The sequence below is a fragment of the Saccoglossus kowalevskii genome, chromosome 1 (genome assembly GCF_978046115.1).
Source record: "Saccoglossus kowalevskii chromosome 1, keSacKowa6.1, whole genome shotgun sequence".
NCBI classification, from domain to species: domain Eukaryota; kingdom Metazoa; phylum Hemichordata; class Enteropneusta; family Harrimaniidae; genus Saccoglossus; species Saccoglossus kowalevskii.
In genome coordinates, this window is record NC_140641.1 from 2,191,880 (window position 1) to 2,213,906 (window position 22,027).

General features: G+C 38.5%; 1 protein-coding gene across 5 annotated transcripts in view; it reads right to left on the reverse strand.

Moving 5' to 3' along the window:
- The window catches only part of LOC100379061 (ubiquitin carboxyl-terminal hydrolase 9X-like), a 213,458-nt gene that overhangs the window by 78,860 nt on the left and 112,571 nt on the right, over positions 1-22,027 (reverse strand). For all 5 annotated transcript variants that reach the window (XM_085498322.1, XM_085498316.1, XM_085498319.1 and 2 more), the window contains one exon: positions 3,487-3,595. In XM_085498322.1, coding sequence (XP_085354448.1) covers positions 3,487-3,595 — 109 coding nt within the window. The remainder of the gene's footprint in view (positions 1-3,486; positions 3,596-22,027) is intronic.

Genomic DNA, 22,027 nt, shown 5'->3' on the forward strand with positions numbered 1-22,027 from the left:
TGATACGTTACACCGTACACCACGAATCGTAACAAGCGCCTGCTTTCTGTGTGTATTGGTATGTGCAGGTAAGCGTCAATCAAGTCGAGGGACGTCATCCAGTCCCCTTTTTGAATTGACGCTCTCACTAGTGCCGGAGTTAACATTTTGAACGTTTCTTTCTTCACAATTTTGTTCAACTCCTTTAAATCCAGCACCAGCCTGTACCCACCGTTGGATTTCTTGACGGGAAATAACCTCGAGATGAAAGAATTTTTCGGGTATACCTTTTATTCGAATAGTATTTCCACGCTTTCTTTCAGTATTGTTGACTTTTTTCGCATTTCGGTTCTTTTATCAACGGTATTCGATACCCGTGTGTTATTATCGATATCACATACGGATCGTTTATCGTTTCTTTCCACTGGGGAATACATTTCTGCAGACGCAGTGCCACCGGCGTCGAGGGACTCACCAACCCTCGGTCGCTTGTGGCGGTATACATTGACATCGCCGATTTCTCCATTTCCCCCTGGAGTGAATGCGGCGTTATATCCCCGTTTAACGTCCTTCCCCCCCTTTTTTTCCAACCTGGAGGGGAGTAGGGACTCTGCCTTACGGGTTTCTGTTTTTTCACCGGTCGATGCGTCATTCTCCCTAGGTCCACGCATTCGGCCGGTTGTTTGTTTATACGATCGCCCACTGACCTGAGGTGCGGCCGACCGTGTTTTTGTTGTGCACGATTGAGTTCCCGCCATCCTGGGCACTGAATAAAATCGCTTAATGCACGATGTTTTGCACGACTTGGTTCCCGCCGACCTGGGCACTGAACCGAATCGTTTAATGCAAGTGGTATATGTGTAAGGGGATCTGTGGTTTGATTTGTTTGACAAAAATACTCGGAGACATGAGTAATATTTGACATGTTTAATCGCACCTTGTTTTGATACATTACCATATTTGCTGACGTATAGTCAGGAAGACTTTTTAGTGTTACCAGTCTGTTTCGAGAATTGTTTATTCTGTCGCTGCTGGTCTCCACTTTTTCCTTTTGCCCGATTCGGGTTTGCCTTTGCGTTTCCCTTGGGCTGACCCGTAGTAGCTTGGTTAACTGGCTTCGCCTTGGTCGCGATGCTCTGCTTGTTATTAGCGGCTTGCTTGGCTTTAAAGGCGCCTTCGATCATCACACGGTTAACTTTTGCCACTGCTTTCTCATCCAACTTAGAATTCACAGCGCTGAGTTTTCCGTCGAATAATTTGGTCCCTCTGAAATCGATCGTCGCCAATTCGTTCTTGATTTCAGTGTTGGCGGCTGTCTTTAGCATAGCGGACCAAACTGCTGCACGGCGAGAGTGTTGAATATTCGCTCGTAACTGGAGATGACTCTGTATTATGTCAGCGTCGACGACGTTAGTAGCGACCAACAGCGGCTCTAATGTGCTGAACAGTTCATCCTTGGTGATGTTGCCTGTTTTGAATTTCGCTAACTGAATTTGTGTAGTAGTAGTGAAAAATTCTCTATGGCTTAATGCAAGAGAAGTGTCCCAAACGTTGTTTTCCAATCTACATAGCGTTGACTGGGACAGGCAATACGGGATGTAAACTTGTGGTTTGCCGAGTGGATGTTTCGTTATACTTCCTTCGGCGACCATTTCCCGGACGCATGGCTCCAGTTCTGGTGGTTGTACGCTGAGAGGTCGTTCGTGCAGGCTGGCGTCGGTACCGACCGGTGTTTTCCACTCATCAGCGGGCGGTATAACTTTTTGGTAGCGTCTGCTCCAATCGTCCCGGTTAGTCCCCAAGAAGTCGTCCTTGGTGGCTGTAGCGGTTTTCTCGGTAACTTCATGATCCCATTTGCCTCCTCTGATCACGCGTTGTGTCGGGGAGACCACGGTAGCATTGCTGAAGTCGCAAAAGTGTCCTTATTCGGCAGTGTAGACAAACCGATCGAGAAACGTGGGGCGTCCGCCATCGGTGGAATCGGTAGAGGTAAGATTTTCTTGACCATAACCGCACCTTTCATGATAGCATCGGATCGGATTTTGAATTCGGGGTCCTCCTTGTCGGTACCACTCGCTGTTGTGGTTTTCGACGAGCCGGCCTCCCCGCGTTGCTTGTAGCATCTTCAGTAGAAAAAATCACGCCTGCCTCAGCCAGTGCATCTTCAACATTTTCTCGCACCACTGTTGTGTAGGATTTTTTCTTTTCCGCCTGGAGAGCGCTGACACTCCATGCTTTTGGTGGTACCTCTTCGTCTACTGGGTTTTCCAAAACTTTACAATGTGCTTACGCACTTGAGATAGGGTCCGTTGAGAGAAGAGAATGGCCAACAAAGGCGTGAAGTGGAGTTGGTTATCACAACGCTTTATTCTAACGAAGCACTCAAATTCAAGTACAATGTACAATGCTTATATAACAATAACACTATGAATATTAATTAGTAAACTTAAATGAGTGACATATGATTAACATAATAAGTAGGAGGTGTTGATGGGTGGAGCTTACATTTGCACACGGTTCCCGACATCCTTCTAATTTTTCTGGTCAGTAGATCCACCTTGTTCTGTAAATGAGCTATAACACTTTGCTCATTGTCAGTCTCCTTTGGACGTTTTTGGTTGGGTTCGTCTGCCAATAGTTCGTCCTCAGTGTTGGTAGGTACCGATGAAACCGAAGACTCCTCCAAATGACGTTTTTTGGATTTCTTCTTTCCTGATTTTCCCGTTGACTTGCGTAGGCGGGAATCCCAGTTCCAAGTTTCTATCGGCCAGGCGAAGCAAACACCGCAGTTGATGTGCCCATTACATTTTCTGCCACATGGAATGCAAATACGGTGATCATCGTAAGTGAGCATCGATATATGGCACTCTTCACACTTTCATCCGAAAGTGTTTGAATCCGAAGTGCTGGGATGAACGGTGTTCAACTCTCCGGTATCCATATTTTCCGCCATCTTGAAACTGAAGGCGGGCTTTTGAGTTTCGTTACTAAAACTACAATTTTTTACTCAAGGTGACTAAGTACGAAGTTCTTGATGTCCACAAGAGCTTCCTGACACACTAATAGTTCGGTGGCTGTGTTGATGGGTGGTAACAATGTATTTCCACCGCAAAAACAATGATATTTTGGCAAGCCCAAATTTCAACCGTGAATCAATCTCGTGGTTAAAAATGGAAGTATGCAAATCAGATGACAGGGGAAGGACGCCCCCTACGGGAGCTATCCACTGTTATTTCGATTTTATTTAACCAGTATATATGATAATTGGCAATTATCCCATTTGTTTATGAAATTTAAATTTCATTAACCAAAGGGGTTAGTATGCAATACTCTGTAATAAACTTAGCAGGTATCAACTACCTTAACAGGACGAAAAACAAGATGAAATCCAAGATGGTTAACTGATTTGCTTTTCTCTCACTATGTTCTCATATAAGTCTAGATTTGTTCGATTTACTCAATTTTTCAAAAGTAAATAGAATGATCAAATTTTCTTATATAACAAACCTGTAAAACTGTAAAACAAAGTGTAATAAAGAAGACCAAAGGCCTATGTCCCATGGAACACTTGGTAGCCATGATATAAAACTGTTCAGCAGCTGCCATTCTAACAGGCCTGCAAAAAAAAAAAAAAAAATATATATATATATCAGTAATTTTAATGAAAAAAAAGTACATTTATCTTAGTAATAGTGACACCTGTTGTTTAGTGTGATGAACCCCCACGGTTGGGTACAGGAGCATAGAAGTTTTTAATTAAAATTGTTTTCCATAAGAAAAATGAAACCATCATACATGGCCTTATAAACAGCCTTTTACTTCATAGTGGGGTGGGTGGAGTAAAGCTGTGATTATTTTTATTACTTTCTGACCATCTAGTTTGCCATTCATTTACCATGTCCATATAAACTAAAGCTCCAGCCAATATCAGATTTGACTACTTGTTTCAAGCTATGGCACTTGGAAATGAGTGTTGTGACATGTGGCAAATGTCCAACTGTCTTGGTTAATAAGATTGGCTATATTTCAACTAGAAACAGGTAAACCAGTATACCTGTATGTACGAAGCCAGTGATCGTTATTCAAGCCAAAGAAACTGCATCTATTTATATAAATACACATGGACAGAGAATATTTTCTTGGAGCACTAAATGTGACAATTGCCCTACTGTCTGTGATAAATATACCACACCAGCTACATAGTGCCCGACGAGGAGTTGGGTAGGTAGTGAAGAAAAACATTGACTGAAGCCTGGCAGAGGACTGAATTGTTGTCAACAGCAACAAACATACTGGGAAAGTCAAAGACAGTGAAAAAACAAACAAACAAAAAACACACAGGCATATAAATACTAACTTTCTAGGATCTTTATTGACTCCAAGTAATCCAGAGTAGAACGAGATGAATCAACGCTATACTCCGCCATCTTTATTTTAATATTAGATGCAACCATTATTCTGTAGGGGACAACGGGTCATAACTTGAGGGGAGTTAACACCCATGATTTTTAAAATGCCTTGATCAATAAGAGTCTAAGTTACAGGGAACATTATTTTCATTTTTCAGTGGACCAATAAATGCATTTGACAGGAAAATAGAAAAACTCTACCACAACAGCAATTAGAACAGCTTGCTGCATTATAAGTATCACTTCCCTGTCAAATTAGTGGTTCATGCTTATTTGAATCTGAACATAACAGGCCAATTCTATCACACCTTGCTAGGCTTGAACTTCCATCCAATCAGAGCATTCCAAATGAACATGATTCTCCACAAAACTAGAGGGCGCTCTGACCAAAAAATTGCCATGATCTAAATAAAAAGAACTGAATGTCCACAGTTATGTCTGTAGGTGTACCTTACCTGCATGCAAAATAAAGTCCAAGATTGGTCGGTTATGTACGTACTTATCCAGAGTGACTTCAGACCCATTTTAACACGTAGCCAGGGTAATGAAATTAAACGGTACCCACCGAAAAATACACAGGGTCAGAACCCTGACCAACATATTGAAATAAAGTCCAAGATTGGTCGGTTATGTACGTACTTATCCAAAATGAATTCATAACCATTTTAACACGTAGCCAGGGTAATGAAATTAAACGGTACCCACCGAAAAATACACAGGGTCAGAACCCTGACCAACATATTGAAATAAAGTCCAAGATTGGTCGGTTATGTACGTACTTATCCAAAATGAATTCATAACCATTTTAACACGTAGCCAGGGTAATGAAATTAAACGGTACCCACCGAAAAATACACAGGGTCAGAACCCTGACCAACATATTGAAATAAAGTCCAAGATTGGTCGGTTATGTACGTACTTATCCAAAATGAATTCATAACCATTTTAACACGTAGCCAGGGTAATGAAATTAAACGGTACCCACCGAAAAATACACAGGGTCAGAACCCTGACCAACATATTGAAATAAAGTCCAAGATTGGTCGGTTATGTACGTACTTATCCAAAATGAATTCATAACCATTTTAACACGTAGCCAGGGTAATGAAATTAAACGGTACCCACCGAAAAATACACAGGGTCAGAACCCTGACCAACACATTGAAATATAAAGTCCAAGATTGGTCGGTTATGTACGTACTTATCCAAAATGAATTCATAACCATTTTAACACGTAGCCAGGGTAATGAAATTAAACGGTACCCACCGAAAAATACACAGGGTCAGAACCCTGACCAACACATTGAAATAAAGTCCAAGATTGGTCGGTTATGTACGTACTTATCCAGAGTGACTTCAGACCCATTTTAACACGTAGCCAGGGTAATGAAATTAAACGGTACCCACCGAAAAATACACAGGGTCAGAACCCTGACCAACACATTGAATTAAAGTCCAAGATTGGTCGGTTATGTACGTACTTATCCAGAGTGAATTCATAACCATTTTAACACGTAGCCAGGGTAATGAAATTAAACGGTACCCACCGAAAAATACACAGGGTCTGAACCCTGACCAACATATTGAAATAAAGTCCAAGATTGGTCGGTTATGTACGTACTTATCCAAAATGAATTCATAACCATTTTAACACGTAGCCAGGGTAATGAACCAATGCATTGCCTGATATTAAATGTTAACTAACGTTTTAGTACATATGTATAAGCATTCAGTAATTTTAATGAAAAAAAAGTACATTTATCTTAGTAATAGTGACACCTGTTGTTTAGTGTGATGAACCCCCACGGTTGGGTACAGGAGCATAGAAGTTTTTAATTAAAATTGTTTTCCATAAGAAAAATGAAACCATCATACATGGCCTTATAAACAGCCTTTTACTTCATAGTGGGGTGGGTGGAGTAAAGCTGTGATTATTTTTATTACTTTCTGACCATCTAGTTTGCCATTCATTTACCATGTCCATATAAACTAAAGCTCCAGCCAATATCAGATTTGACTACTTGTTTCAAGCTATGGCACTTGGAAATGAGTGTTGTGACATGTGGCAAATGTCCAACTGTCTTGGTTAATAAGATTGGCTATATTTCAACTAGAAACAGGTAAACCAGTATACCTGTATGTACGAAGCCAGTGATCGTTATTCAAGCCAAAGAAACTGCATCTATTTATATAAATACACATGGACAGAGAATATTTTCTTGGAGCACTAAATGTGACAATTGCCCTACTGTCTGTGATAAATATACCACACCAGCTACATAGTGCCCGACGAGGAGTTGGGTAGGTAGTGAAGAAAAACATTGACTGAAGCCTGGCAGAGGACTGAATTGTTGTCAACAGCAACAAACATACTGGGAAAGTCAAAGACAGTGAAAAAACAAACAAACAAAAAACACACAGGCATATAAATACTAACTTTCTAGGATCTTTATTGACTCCAAGTAATCCAGAGTAGAACGAGATGAATCAACGCTATACTCCGCCATCTTTATTTTAATATTAGATGCAACCATTATTCTGTAGGGGACAACGGGTCATAACTTGAGGGGAGTTAACACCCATGATTTTTAAAATGCCTTGATCAATAAGAGTCTAAGTTACAGGGAACATTATTTTCATTTTTCAGTGGACCAATAAATGCATTTGACAGGAAAATAGAAAAACTCTACCACAACAGCAATTAGAACAGCTTGCTGCATTATAAGTATCACTTCCCTGTCAAATTAGTGGTTCATGCTTATTTGAATCTGAACATAACAGGCCAATTCTATCACACCTTGCTAGGCTTGAACTTCCATCCAATCAGAGCATTCCAAATGAACATGATTCTCCACAAAACTAGAGGGCGCTCTGACCAAAAAATTGCCATGATCTAAATAAAAAGAACTGAATGTCCACAGTTATGTCTGTAGGTGTACCTTACCTGCATGCAAAATAAAGTCCAAGATTGGTCGGTTATGTACGTACTTATCCAGAGTGACTTCAGACCCATTTTAACACGTAGCCAGGGTAATGAAATTAAACGGTACCCACCGAAAAATACACAGGGTCAGAACCCTGACCAACATATTGAAATAAAGTCCAAGATTGGTCGGTTATGTACGTACTTATCCAAAATGAATTCATAACCATTTTAACACGTAGCCAGGGTAATGAAATTAAACGGTACCCACCGAAAAATACACAGGGTCAGAACCCTGACCAACATATTGAAATAAAGTCCAAGATTGGTCGGTTATGTACGTACTTATCCAAAATGAATTCATAACCATTTTAACACGTAGCCAGGGTAATGAAATTAAACGGTACCCACCGAAAAATACACAGGGTCAGAACCCTGACCAACACATTGAAATATAAAGTCCAAGATTGGTCGGTTATGTACGTACTTATCCAAAATGAATTCATAACCATTTTAACACGTAGCCAGGGTAATGAAATTAAACGGTACCCACCGAAAAATACACAGGGTCAGAACCCTGACCAACACATTGAAATAAAGTCCAAGATTGGTCGGTTATGTACGTACTTATCCAGAGTGACTTCAGACCCATTTTAACACGTAGCCAGGGTAATGAAATTAAACGGTACCCACCGAAAAATACACAGGGTCAGAACCCTGACCAACACATTGAATTAAAGTCCAAGATTGGTCGGTTATGTACGTACTTATCCAGAGTGAATTCATAACCATTTTAACACGTAGCCAGGGTAATGAAATTAAACGGTACCCACCGAAAAATACACAGGGTCTGAACCCTGACCAACATATTGAAATAAAGTCCAAGATTGGTCGGTTATGTACGTACTTATCCAAAATGAATTCATAACCATTTTAACACGTAGCCAGGGTAATGAACCAATGCATTGCCTGATATTAAATGTTAACTAACGTTTTAGTACATATGTATAAGCATTCAGTAATTTTAATGAAAAAAAAGTACATTTATCTTAGTAATAGTGACACCTGTTGTTTAGTGTGATGAACCCCCACGGTTGGGTACAGGAGCATAGAAGTTTTTAATTAAAATTGTTTTCCATAAGAAAAATGAAACCATCATACATGGCCTTATAAACAGCCTTTTACTTCATAGTGGGGTGGGTGGAGTAAAGCTGTGATTATTTTTATTACTTTCTGACCATCTAGTTTGCCATTCATTTACCATGTCCATATAAACTAAAGCTCCAGCCAATATCAGATTTGACTACTTGTTTCAAGCTATGGCACTTGGAAATGAGTGTTGTGACATGTGGCAAATGTCCAACTGTCTTGGTTAATAAGATTGGCTATATTTCAACTAGAAACAGGTAAACCAGTATACCTGTATGTACGAAGCCAGTGATCGTTATTCAAGCCAAAGAAACTGCATCTATTTATATAAATACACATGGACAGAGAATATTTTCTTGGAGCACTAAATGTGACAATTGCCCTACTGTCTGTGATAAATATACCACACCAGCTACATAGTGCCCGACGAGGAGTTGGGTAGGTAGTGAAGAAAAACATTGACTGAAGCCTGGCAGAGGACTGAATTGTTGTCAACAGCAACAAACATACTGGGAAAGTCAAAGACAGTGAAAAAACAAACAAACAAAAAACACACAGGCATATAAATACTAACTTTCTAGGATCTTTATTGACTCCAAGTAATCCAGAGTAGAACGAGATGAATCAACGCTATACTCCGCCATCTTTATTTTAATATTAGATGCAACCATTATTCTGTAGGGGACAACGGGTCATAACTTGAGGGGAGTTAACACCCATGATTTTTAAAATGCCTTGATCAATAAGAGTCTAAGTTACAGGGAACATTATTTTCATTTTTCAGTGGACCAATAAATGCATTTGACAGGAAAATAGAAAAACTCTACCACAACAGCAATTAGAACAGCTTGCTGCATTATAAGTATCACTTCCCTGTCAAATTAGTGGTTCATGCTTATTTGAATCTGAACATAACAGGCCAATTCTATCACACCTTGCTAGGCTTGAACTTCCATCCAATCAGAGCATTCCAAATGAACATGATTCTCCACAAAACTAGAGGGCGCTCTGACCAAAAAATTGCCATGATCTAAATAAAAAGAACTGAATGTCCACAGTTATGTCTGTAGGTGTACCTTACCTGCATGCAAAATAAAGTCCAAGATTGGTCGGTTATGTACGTACTTATCCAGAGTGACTTCAGACCCATTTTAACACGTAGCCAGGGTAATGAAATTAAACGGTACCCACCGAAAAATACACAGGGTCAGAACCCTGACCAACATATTGAAATAAAGTCCAAGATTGGTCGGTTATGTACGTACTTATCCAAAATGAATTCATAACCATTTTAACACGTAGCCAGGGTAATGAAATTAAACGGTACCCACCGAAAAATACACAGGGTCAGAACCCTGACCAACATATTGAAATAAAGTCCAAGATTGGTCGGTTATGTACGTACTTATCCAAAATGAATTCATAACCATTTTAACACGTAGCCAGGGTAATGAAATTAAACGGTACCCACCGAAAAATACACAGGGTCAGAACCCTGACCAACACATTGAAATATAAAGTCCAAGATTGGTCGGTTATGTACGTACTTATCCAAAATGAATTCATAACCATTTTAACACGTAGCCAGGGTAATGAAATTAAACGGTACCCACCGAAAAATACACAGGGTCAGAACCCTGACCAACATATTGAAATAAAGTCCAAGATTGGTCGGTTATGTACGTACTTATCCAAAATGAATTCATAACCATTTTAACACGTAGCCAGGGTAATGAAATTAAACGGTACCCACCGAAAAATACACAGGGTCAGAACCCTGACCAACACATTGAAATATAAAGTCCAAGATTGGTCGGTTATGTACGTACTTATCCAAAATGAATTCATAACCATTTTAACACGTAGCCAGGGTAATGAAATTAAACGGTACCCACCGAAAAATACACAGGGTCAGAACCCTGACCAACACATTGAAATAAAGTCCAAGATTGGTCGGTTATGTACGTACTTATCCAGAGTGACTTCAGACCCATTTTAACACGTAGCCAGGGTAATGAAATTAAACGGTACCCACCGAAAAATACACAGGGTCAGAACCCTGACCAACACATTGAATTAAAGTCCAAGATTGGTCGGTTATGTACGTACTTATCCAGAGTGAATTCATAACCATTTTAACACGTAGCCAGGGTAATGAAATTAAACGGTACCCACCGAAAAATACACAGGGTCTGAACCCTGACCAACATATTGAAATAAAGTCCAAGATTGGTCGGTTATGTACGTACTTATCCAAAATGAATTCATAACCATTTTAACACGTAGCCAGGGTAATGAACCAATGCATTGCCTGATATTAAATGTTAACTAACGTTTTAGTACATATGTATAAGCATTCAGTAATTTTAATGAAAAAAAAGTACATTTATCTTAGTAATAGTGACACCTGTTGTTTAGTGTGATGAACCCCCACGGTTGGGTACAGGAGCATAGAAGTTTTTAATTAAAATTGTTTTCCATAAGAAAAATGAAACCATCATACATGGCCTTATAAACAGCCTTTTACTTCATAGTGGGGTGGGTGGAGTAAAGCTGTGATTATTTTTATTACTTTCTGACCATCTAGTTTGCCATTCATTTACCATGTCCATATAAACTAAAGCTCCAGCCAATATCAGATTTGACTACTTGTTTCAAGCTATGGCACTTGGAAATGAGTGTTGTGACATGTGGCAAATGTCCAACTGTCTTGGTTAATAAGATTGGCTATATTTCAACTAGAAACAGGTAAACCAGTATACCTGTATGTACGAAGCCAGTGATCGTTATTCAAGCCAAAGAAACTGCATCTATTTATATAAATACACATGGACAGAGAATATTTTCTTGGAGCACTAAATGTGACAATTGCCCTACTGTCTGTGATAAATATACCACACCAGCTACATAGTGCCCGACGAGGAGTTGGGTAGGTAGTGAAGAAAAACATTGACTGAAGCCTGGCAGAGGACTGAATTGTTGTCAACAGCAACAAACATACTGGGAAAGTCAAAGACAGTGAAAAAACAAACAAACAAAAAACACACAGGCATATAAATACTAACTTTCTAGGATCTTTATTGACTCCAAGTAATCCAGAGTAGAACGAGATGAATCAACGCTATACTCCGCCATCTTTATTTTAATATTAGATGCAACCATTATTCTGTAGGGGACAACGGGTCATAACTTGAGGGGAGTTAACACCCATGATTTTTAAAATGCCTTGATCAATAAGAGTCTAAGTTACAGGGAACATTATTTTCATTTTTCAGTGGACCAATAAATGCATTTGACAGGAAAATAGAAAAACTCTACCACAACAGCAATTAGAACAGCTTGCTGCATTATAAGTATCACTTCCCTGTCAAATTAGTGGTTCATGCTTATTTGAATCTGAACATAACAGGCCAATTCTATCACACCTTGCTAGGCTTGAACTTCCATCCAATCAGAGCATTCCAAATGAACATGATTCTCCACAAAACTAGAGGGCGCTCTGACCAAAAAATTGCCATGATCTAAATAAAAAGAACTGAATGTCCACAGTTATGTCTGTAGGTGTACCTTACCTGCATGCAAAATAAAGTCCAAGATTGGTCGGTTATGTACGTACTTATCCAGAGTGACTTCAGACCCATTTTAACACGTAGCCAGGGTAATGAAATTAAACGGTACCCACCGAAAAATACACAGGGTCAGAACCCTGACCAACATATTGAAATAAAGTCCAAGATTGGTCGGTTATGTACGTACTTATCCAAAATGAATTCATAACCATTTTAACACGTAGCCAGGGTAATGAAATTAAACGGTACCCACCGAAAAATACACAGGGTCAGAACCCTGACCAACATATTGAAATAAAGTCCAAGATTGGTCGGTTATGTACGTACTTATCCAAAATGAATTCATAACCATTTTAACACGTAGCCAGGGTAATGAAATTAAACGGTACCCACCGAAAAATACACAGGGTCAGAACCCTGACCAACATATTGAAATAAAGTCCAAGATTGGTCGGTTATGTACGTACTTATCCAAAATGAATTCATAACCATTTTAACACGTAGCCAGGGTAATGAAATTAAACGGTACCCACCGAAAAATACACAGGGTCAGAACCCTGACCAACATATTGAAATAAAGTCCAAGATTGGTCGGTTATGTACGTACTTATCCAAAATGAATTCATAACCATTTTAACACGTAGCCAGGGTAATGAAATTAAACGGTACCCACCGAAAAATACACAGGGTCAGAACCCTGACCAACACATTGAAATATAAAGTCCAAGATTGGTCGGTTATGTACGTACTTATCCAAAATGAATTCATAACCATTTTAACACGTAGCCAGGGTAATGAAATTAAACGGTACCCACCGAAAAATACACAGGGTCAGAACCCTGACCAACACATTGAAATAAAGTCCAAGATTGGTCGGTTATGTACGTACTTATCCAGAGTGACTTCAGACCCATTTTAACACGTAGCCAGGGTAATGAAATTAAACGGTACCCACCGAAAAATACACAGGGTCAGAACCCTGACCAACACATTGAATTAAAGTCCAAGATTGGTCGGTTATGTACGTACTTATCCAGAGTGAATTCATAACCATTTTAACACGTAGCCAGGGTAATGAAATTAAACGGTACCCACCGAAAAATACACAGGGTCTGAACCCTGACCAACATATTGAAATAAAGTCCAAGATTGGTCGGTTATGTACGTACTTATCCAAAATGAATTCATAACCATTTTAACACGTAGCCAGGGTAATGAACCAATGCATTGCCTGATATTAAATGTTAACTAACGTTTTAGTACATATGTATAAGCATTCAGTAATTTTAATGAAAAAAAAGTACATTTATCTTAGTAATAGTGACACCTGTTGTTTAGTGTGATGAACCCCCACGGTTGGGTACAGGAGCATAGAAGTTTTTAATTAAAATTGTTTTCCATAAGAAAAATGAAACCATCATACATGGCCTTATAAACAGCCTTTTACTTCATAGTGGGGTGGGTGGAGTAAAGCTGTGATTATTTTTATTACTTTCTGACCATCTAGTTTGCCATTCATTTACCATGTCCATATAAACTAAAGCTCCAGCCAATATCAGATTTGACTACTTGTTTCAAGCTATGGCACTTGGAAATGAGTGTTGTGACATGTGGCAAATGTCCAACTGTCTTGGTTAATAAGATTGGCTATATTTCAACTAGAAACAGGTAAACCAGTATACCTGTATGTACGAAGCCAGTGATCGTTATTCAAGCCAAAGAAACTGCATCTATTTATATAAATACACATGGACAGAGAATATTTTCTTGGAGCACTAAATGTGACAATTGCCCTACTGTCTGTGATAAATATACCACACCAGCTACATAGTGCCCGACGAGGAGTTGGGTAGGTAGTGAAGAAAAACATTGACTGAAGCCTGGCAGAGGACTGAATTGTTGTCAACAGCAACAAACATACTGGGAAAGTCAAAGACAGTGAAAAAACAAACAAACAAAAAACACACAGGCATATAAATACTAACTTTCTAGGATCTTTATTGACTCCAAGTAATCCAGAGTAGAACGAGATGAATCAACGCTATACTCCGCCATCTTTATTTTAATATTAGATGCAACCATTATTCTGTAGGGGACAACGGGTCATAACTTGAGGGGAGTTAACACCCATGATTTTTAAAATGCCTTGATCAATAAGAGTCTAAGTTACAGGGAACATTATTTTCATTTTTCAGTGGACCAATAAATGCATTTGACAGGAAAATAGAAAAACTCTACCACAACAGCAATTAGAACAGCTTGCTGCATTATAAGTATCACTTCCCTGTCAAATTAGTGGTTCATGCTTATTTGAATCTGAACATAACAGGCCAATTCTATCACACCTTGCTAGGCTTGAACTTCCATCCAATCAGAGCATTCCAAATGAACATGATTCTCCACAAAACTAGAGGGCGCTCTGACCAAAAAATTGCCATGATCTAAATAAAAAGAACTGAATGTCCACAGTTATGTCTGTAGGTGTACCTTACCTGCATGCAAAATAAAGTCCAAGATTGGTCGGTTATGTACGTACTTATCCAGAGTGACTTCAGACCCATTTTAACACGTAGCCAGGGTAATGAAATTAAACGGTACCCACCGAAAAATACACAGGGTCAGAACCCTGACCAACATATTGAAATAAAGTCCAAGATTGGTCGGTTATGTACGTACTTATCCAAAATGAATTCATAACCATTTTAACACGTAGCCAGGGTAATGAAATTAAACGGTACCCACCGAAAAATACACAGGGTCAGAACCCTGACCAACATATTGAAATAAAGTCCAAGATTGGTCGGTTATGTACGTACTTATCCAAAATGAATTCATAACCATTTTAACACGTAGCCAGGGTAATGAAATTAAACGGTACCCACCGAAAAATACACAGGGTCAGAACCCTGACCAACATATTGAAATAAAGTCCAAGATTGGTCGGTTATGTACGTACTTATCCAAAATGAATTCATAACCATTTTAACACGTAGCCAGGGTAATGAAATTAAACGGTACCCACCGAAAAATACACAGGGTCAGAACCCTGACCAACATATTGAAATAAAGTCCAAGATTGGTCGGTTATGTACGTACTTATCCAAAATGAATTCATAACCATTTTAACACGTAGCCAGGGTAATGAAATTAAACGGTACCCACCGAAAAATACACAGGGTCAGAACCCTGACCAACACATTGAAATATAAAGTCCAAGATTGGTCGGTTATGTACGTACTTATCCAAAATGAATTCATAACCATTTTAACACGTAGCCAGGGTAATGAAATTAAACGGTACCCACCGAAAAATACACAGGGTCAGAACCCTGACCAACACATTGAAATAAAGTCCAAGATTGGTCGGTTATGTACGTACTTATCCAGAGTGACTTCAGACCCATTTTAACACGTAGCCAGGGTAATGAAATTAAACGGTACCCACCGAAAAATACACAGGGTCAGAACCCTGACCAACACATTGAATTAAAGTCCAAGATTGGTCGGTTATGTACGTACTTATCCAGAGTGAATTCATAACCATTTTAACACGTAGCCAGGGTAATGAAATTAAACGGTACCCACCGAAAAATACACAGGGTCTGAACCCTGACCAACATATTGAAATAAAGTCCAAGATTGGTCGGTTATGTACGTACTTATCCAAAATGAATTCATAACCATTTTAACACGTAGCCAGGGTAATGAACCAATGCATTGCCTGATATTAAATGTTAACTAACGTTTTAGTACATATGTATAAGCATTCAGTAATTTTAATGAAAAAAAAGTACATTTATCTTAGTAATAGTGACACCTGTTGTTTAGTGTGATGAACCCCCACGGTTGGGTACAGGAGCATAGAAGTTTTTAATTAAAATTGTTTTCCATAAGAAAAATGAAACCATCATACATGGCCTTATAAACAGCCTTTTACTTCATAGTGGGGTGGGTGGAGTAAAGCTGTGATTATTTTTATTACTTTCTGACCATCTAGTTTGCCATTCATTTACCATGTCCATATAAACTAAAGCTCCAGCCAATATCAGATTTGACTACTTGTTTCAAGCTATGGCACTTGGAAATGAGTGTTGTGACATGTGGCAAATGTCCAACTGTCTTGGTTAATAAGATTGGCTATATTTCAACTAGAAACAGGTAAACCAGTATACCTGTATGTACGAAGCCAGTGATCGTTATTCAAGCCAAAGAAACTGCATCTATTTATATAAATACACATGGACAGAGAATATTTTCTTGGAGCACTAAATGTGACAATTGCCCTACTGTCTGTGATAAATATACCACACCAGCTACATAGTGCCCGACGAGGAGTTGGGTAGGTAGTGAAGAAAAACATTGACTGAAGCCTGGCAGAGGACTGAATTGTTGTCAACAGCAACAAACATACTGGGAAAGTCAAAGACAGTGAAAAAACAAACAAACAAAAAACACACAGGCATATAAATACTAACTTTCTAGGATCTTTATTGACTCCAAGTAATCCAGAGTAGAACGAGATGAATCAACGCTATACTCCGCCATCTTTATTTTAATATTAGATGCAACCATTATTCTGTAGGGGACAACGGGTCATAACTTGAGGGGAGTTAACACCCATGATTTTTAAAATGCCTTGATCAATAAGAGTCTAAGTTACAGGGAACATTATTTTCATTTTTCAGTGGACCAATAAATGCATTTGACAGGAAAATAGAAAAACTCTACCACAACAGCAATTAGAACAGCTTGCTGCATTATAAGTATCACTTCCCTGTCAAATTAGTGGTTCATGCTTATTTGAATCTGAACATAACAGGCCAATTCTATCACACCTTGCTAGGCTTGAACTTCCATCCAATCAGAGCATTCCAAATGAACATGATTCTCCACAAAACTAGAGGGCGCTCTGACCAAAAAATTGCCATGATCTAAATAAAAAGAACTGAATGTCCACAGTTATGTCTGTAGGTGTACCTTACCTGCATGCAAAATAAAGTCCAAGATTGGTCGGTTATGTACGTACTTATCCAGAGTGACTTCAGACCCATTTTAACACGTAGCCAGGGTAATGAAATTAAACGGTACCCACCGAAAAATACACAGGGTCAGAACCCTGACCAACATATTGAAATAAAGTCCAAGATTGGTCGGTTATGTACGTACTTATCCAAAATGAATTCATAACCATTTTAACACGTAGCCAGGGTAATGAAATTAAACGGTACCCACCGAAAAATACACAGGGTCAGAACCCTGACCAACATATTGAAATAAAGTCCAAGATTGGTCGGTTATGTACGTACTTATCCAAAATGAATTCATAACCATTTTAACACGTAGCCAGGGTAATGAAATTAAACGGTACCCACCGAAAAATACACAGGGTCAGAACCCTGACCAACACATTGAAATATAAAGTCCAAGATTGGTCGGTTATGTACGTACTTATCCAAAATGAATTCATAACCATTTTAACACGTAGCCAGGGTAATGAAATTAAACGGTACCCACCGAAAAATACACAGGGTCAGAACCCTGACCAACACATTGAAATAAAGTCCAAGATTGGTCGGTTATGTACGTACTTATCCAGAGTGACTTCAGACCCATTTTAACACGTAGCCAGGGTAATGAAATTAAACGGTACCCACCGAAAAATACACAGGGTCAGAACCCTGACCAACACATTGAATTAAAGTCCAAGATTGGTCGGTTATGTACGTACTTATCCAGAGTGAATTCATAACCATTTTAACACGTAGCCAGGGTAATGAAATTAAACGGTACCCACCGAAAAATACACAGGGTCTGAACCCTGACCAACATATTGAAATAAAGTCCAAGATTGGTCGGTTATGTACGTACTTATCCAAAATGAATTCATAACCATTTTAACACGTAGCCAGGGTAATGAACCAATGCATTGCCTGATATTAAATGTTAACTAACGTTTTAGTACATATGTATAAGCATTCAGTAATTTTAATGAAAAAAAAGTACATTTATCTTAGTAATAGTGACACCTGTTGTTTAGTGTGATGAACCCCCACGGTTGGGTACAGGAGCATAGAAGTTTTTAATTAAAATTGTTTTCCATAAGAAAAATGAAACCATCATACATGGCCTTATAAACAGCCTTTTACTTCATAGTGGGGTGGGTGGAGTAAAGCTGTGATTATTTTTATTACTTTCTGACCATCTAGTTTGCCATTCATTTACCATGTCCATATAAACTAAAGCTCCAGCCAATATCAGATTTGACTACTTGTTTCAAGCTATGGCACTTGGAAATGAGTGTTGTGACATGTGGCAAATGTCCAACTGTCTTGGTTAATAAGATTGGCTATATTTCAACTAGAAACAGGTAAACCAGTATACCTGTATGTACGAAGCCAGTGATCGTTATTCAAGCCAAAGAAACTGCATCTATTTATATAAATACACATGGACAGAGAATATTTTCTTGGAGCACTAAATGTGACAATTGCCCTACTGTCTGTGATAAATATACCACACCAGCTACATAGTGCCCGACGAGGAGTTGGGTAGGTAGTGAAGAAAAACATTGACTGAAGCCTGGCAGAGGACTGAATTGTTGTCAACAGCAACAAACATACTGGGAAAGTCAAAGACAGTGAAAAAACAAACAAACAAAAAACACACAGGCATATAAATACTAACTTTCTAGGATCTTTATTGACTCCAAGTAATCCAGAGTAGAACGAGATGAATCAACGCTATACTCCGCCATCTTTATTTTAATATTAGATGCAACCATTATTCTGTAGGGGACAACGGGTCATAACTTGAGGGGAGTTAACACCCATGATTTTTAAAATGCCTTGATCAATAAGAGTCTAAGTTACAGGGAACATTATTTTCATTTTTCAGTGGACCAATAAATGCATTTGACAGGAAAATAGAAAAACTCTACCACAACAGCAATTAGAACAGCTTGCTGCATTATAAGTATCACTTCCCTGTCAAATTAGTGGTTCATGCTTATTTGAATCTGAACATAACAGGCCAATTCTATCACACCTTGCTAGGCTTGAACTTCCATCCAATCAGAGCATTCCAAATGAACATGATTCTCCACAAAACTAGAGGGCGCTCTGACCAAAAAATTGCCATGATCTAAATAAAAAGAACTGAATGTCCACAGTTATGTCTGTAGGTGTACCTTACCTGCATGCAAAATAAAGTCCAAGATTGGTCGGTTATGTACGTACTTATCCAGAGTGACTTCAGACCCATTTTAACACGTAGCCAGGGTAATGAAATTAAACGGTACCCACCGAAAAATACACAGGGTCAGAACCCTGACCAACATATTGAAATAAAGTCCAAGATTGGTCGGTTATGTACGTACTTATCCAAAATGAATTCATAACCATTTTAACACGTAGCCAGGGTAATGAAATTAAACGGTACCCACCGAAAAATACACAGGGTCAGAACCCTGACCAACATATTGAAATAAAGTCCAAGATTGGTCGGTTATGTACGTACTTATCCAAAATGAATTCATAACCATTTTAACACGTAGCCAGGGTAATGAAATTAAACGGTACCCACCGAAAAATACACAGGGTCAGAACCCTGACCAACACATTGAAATATAAAGTCCAAGATTGGTCGGTTATGTACGTACTTATCCAAAATGAATTCATAACCATTTTAACACGTAGCCAGGGTAATGAAATTAAACGGTACCCACCGAAAAATACACAGGGTCAGAACCCTGACCAACACATTGAAATAAAGTCCAAGATTGGTCGGTTATGTACGTACTTATCCAGAGTGACTTCAGACCCATTTTAACACGTAGCCAGGGTAATGAAATTAAACGGTACCCACCGAAAAATACACAGGGTCAGAACCCTGACCAACACATTGAATTAAAGTCCAAGATTGGTCGGTTATGTACGTACTTATCCAGAGTGAATTCATAACCATTTTAACACGTAGCCAGGGTAATGAAATTAAACGGTACCCACCGAAAAATACACAGGGTCTGAACCCTGACCAACATATTGAAATAAAGTCCAAGATTGGTCGGTTATGTACGTACTTATCCAAAATGAATTCATAACCATTTTAACACGTAGCCAGGGTAATGAACCAATGCATTGCCTGATATTAAATGTTAACTAACGTTTTAGTACATATGTATAAGCATTCAGTAATTTTAATGAAAAAAAAGTACATTTATCTTAGTAATAGTGACACCTGTTGTTTAGTGTGATGAACCCCCACGGTTGGGTACAGGAGCATAGAAGTTTTTAATTAAAATTGTTTTCCATAAGAAAAATGAAACCATCATACATGGCCTTATAAACAGCCTTTTACTTCATAGTGGGGTGGGTGGAGTAAAGCTGTGATTATTTTTATTACTTTCTGACCATCTAGTTTGCCATTCATTTACCATGTCCATATAAACTAAAGCTCCAGCCAATATCAGATTTGACTACTTGTTTCAAGCTATGGCACTTGGAAATGAGTGTTGTGACATGTGGCAAATGTCCAACTGTCTTGGTTAATAAGATTGGCTATATTTCAACTAGAAACAGGTAAACCAGTATACCTGTATGTACGAAGCCAGTGATCGTTATTCAAGCCAAAGAAACTGCATCTATTTATATAAATACACATGGACAGAGAATATTTTCTTGGAGCACTAAATGTGACAATTGCCCTACTGTCTGTGATAAATATACCACACCAGCTACATAGTGCCCGACGAGGAGTTGGGTAGGTAGTGAAGAAAAACATTGACTGAAGCCTGGCAGAGGACTGAATTGTTGTCAACAGCAACAAACATACTGGGAAAGTCAAAGACAGTGAAAAAACAAACAAACAAAAAACACACAGGCATATAAATACTAACTTTCTAGGATCTTTATTGACTCCAAGTAATCCAGAGTAGAACGAGATGAATCAACGCTATACTCCGCCATCTTTATTTTAATATTAGATGCAACCATTATTCTGTAGGGGACAACGGGTCATAACTTGAGGGGAGTTAACACCCATGATTTTTAAAATGCCTTGATCAATAAGAGTCTAAGTTACAGGGAACATTATTTTCATTTTTCAGTGGACCAATAAATGCATTTGACAGGAAAATAGAAAAACTCTACCACAACAGCAATTAGAACAGCTTGCTGCATTATAAGTATCACTTCCCTGTCAAATTAGTGGTTCATGCTTATTTGAATCTGAACATAACAGGCCAATTCTATCACACCTTGCTAGGCTTGAACTTCCATCCAATCAGAGCATTCCAAATGAACATGATTCTCCACAAAACTAGAGGGCGCTCTGACCAAAAAATTGCCATGATCTAAATAAAAAGAACTGATATATATATATATAATATGAGTTATCATTAAGTAACTACATGGCAAATTTTTCAGACATACAGTTAACTCAGTGGCTTAGATGTTTTGCAGAGATCAATTACATTATTGATCAGAGGTGATAATCTGTCATTTTACAGAGTAAGCCATACTTACCACCTTACACCCAATTGATAGAGATACTGATTGAAACTTATGTGTCAACCTTTGTTCATCTATTTGTAATACGAATGGTTAATTGCAGGCGTGTTACACAAGTTACACACACTACATATGAGAGTTTGAATATTTAAAGTAACACAATTATGAAATGAATTAATTAGTCATTAACAAGACATGAAATGTCACAGTCCCCGTTATTTGATTATAAAGTAGTACAAGGAATATCTGCAAACAGGTGAATAAATACATGTATGTACTCTTTGTGGGTACAACTCATCATAAAGTGATTTCCCATAATCTATTTTTGCACTGACAACTAAAAACTTCAAGAATCTCAGAGTACACAAGTGCAACAAAACTATTTGTCATACATGTATACTTGCTCAAAAAAATGCATTCATAAATCTGAGTGAATCTTGATGTACATGACTTCTTTGTTAATCAGGTCTGAGTGTATTACCAGGACCTGGGT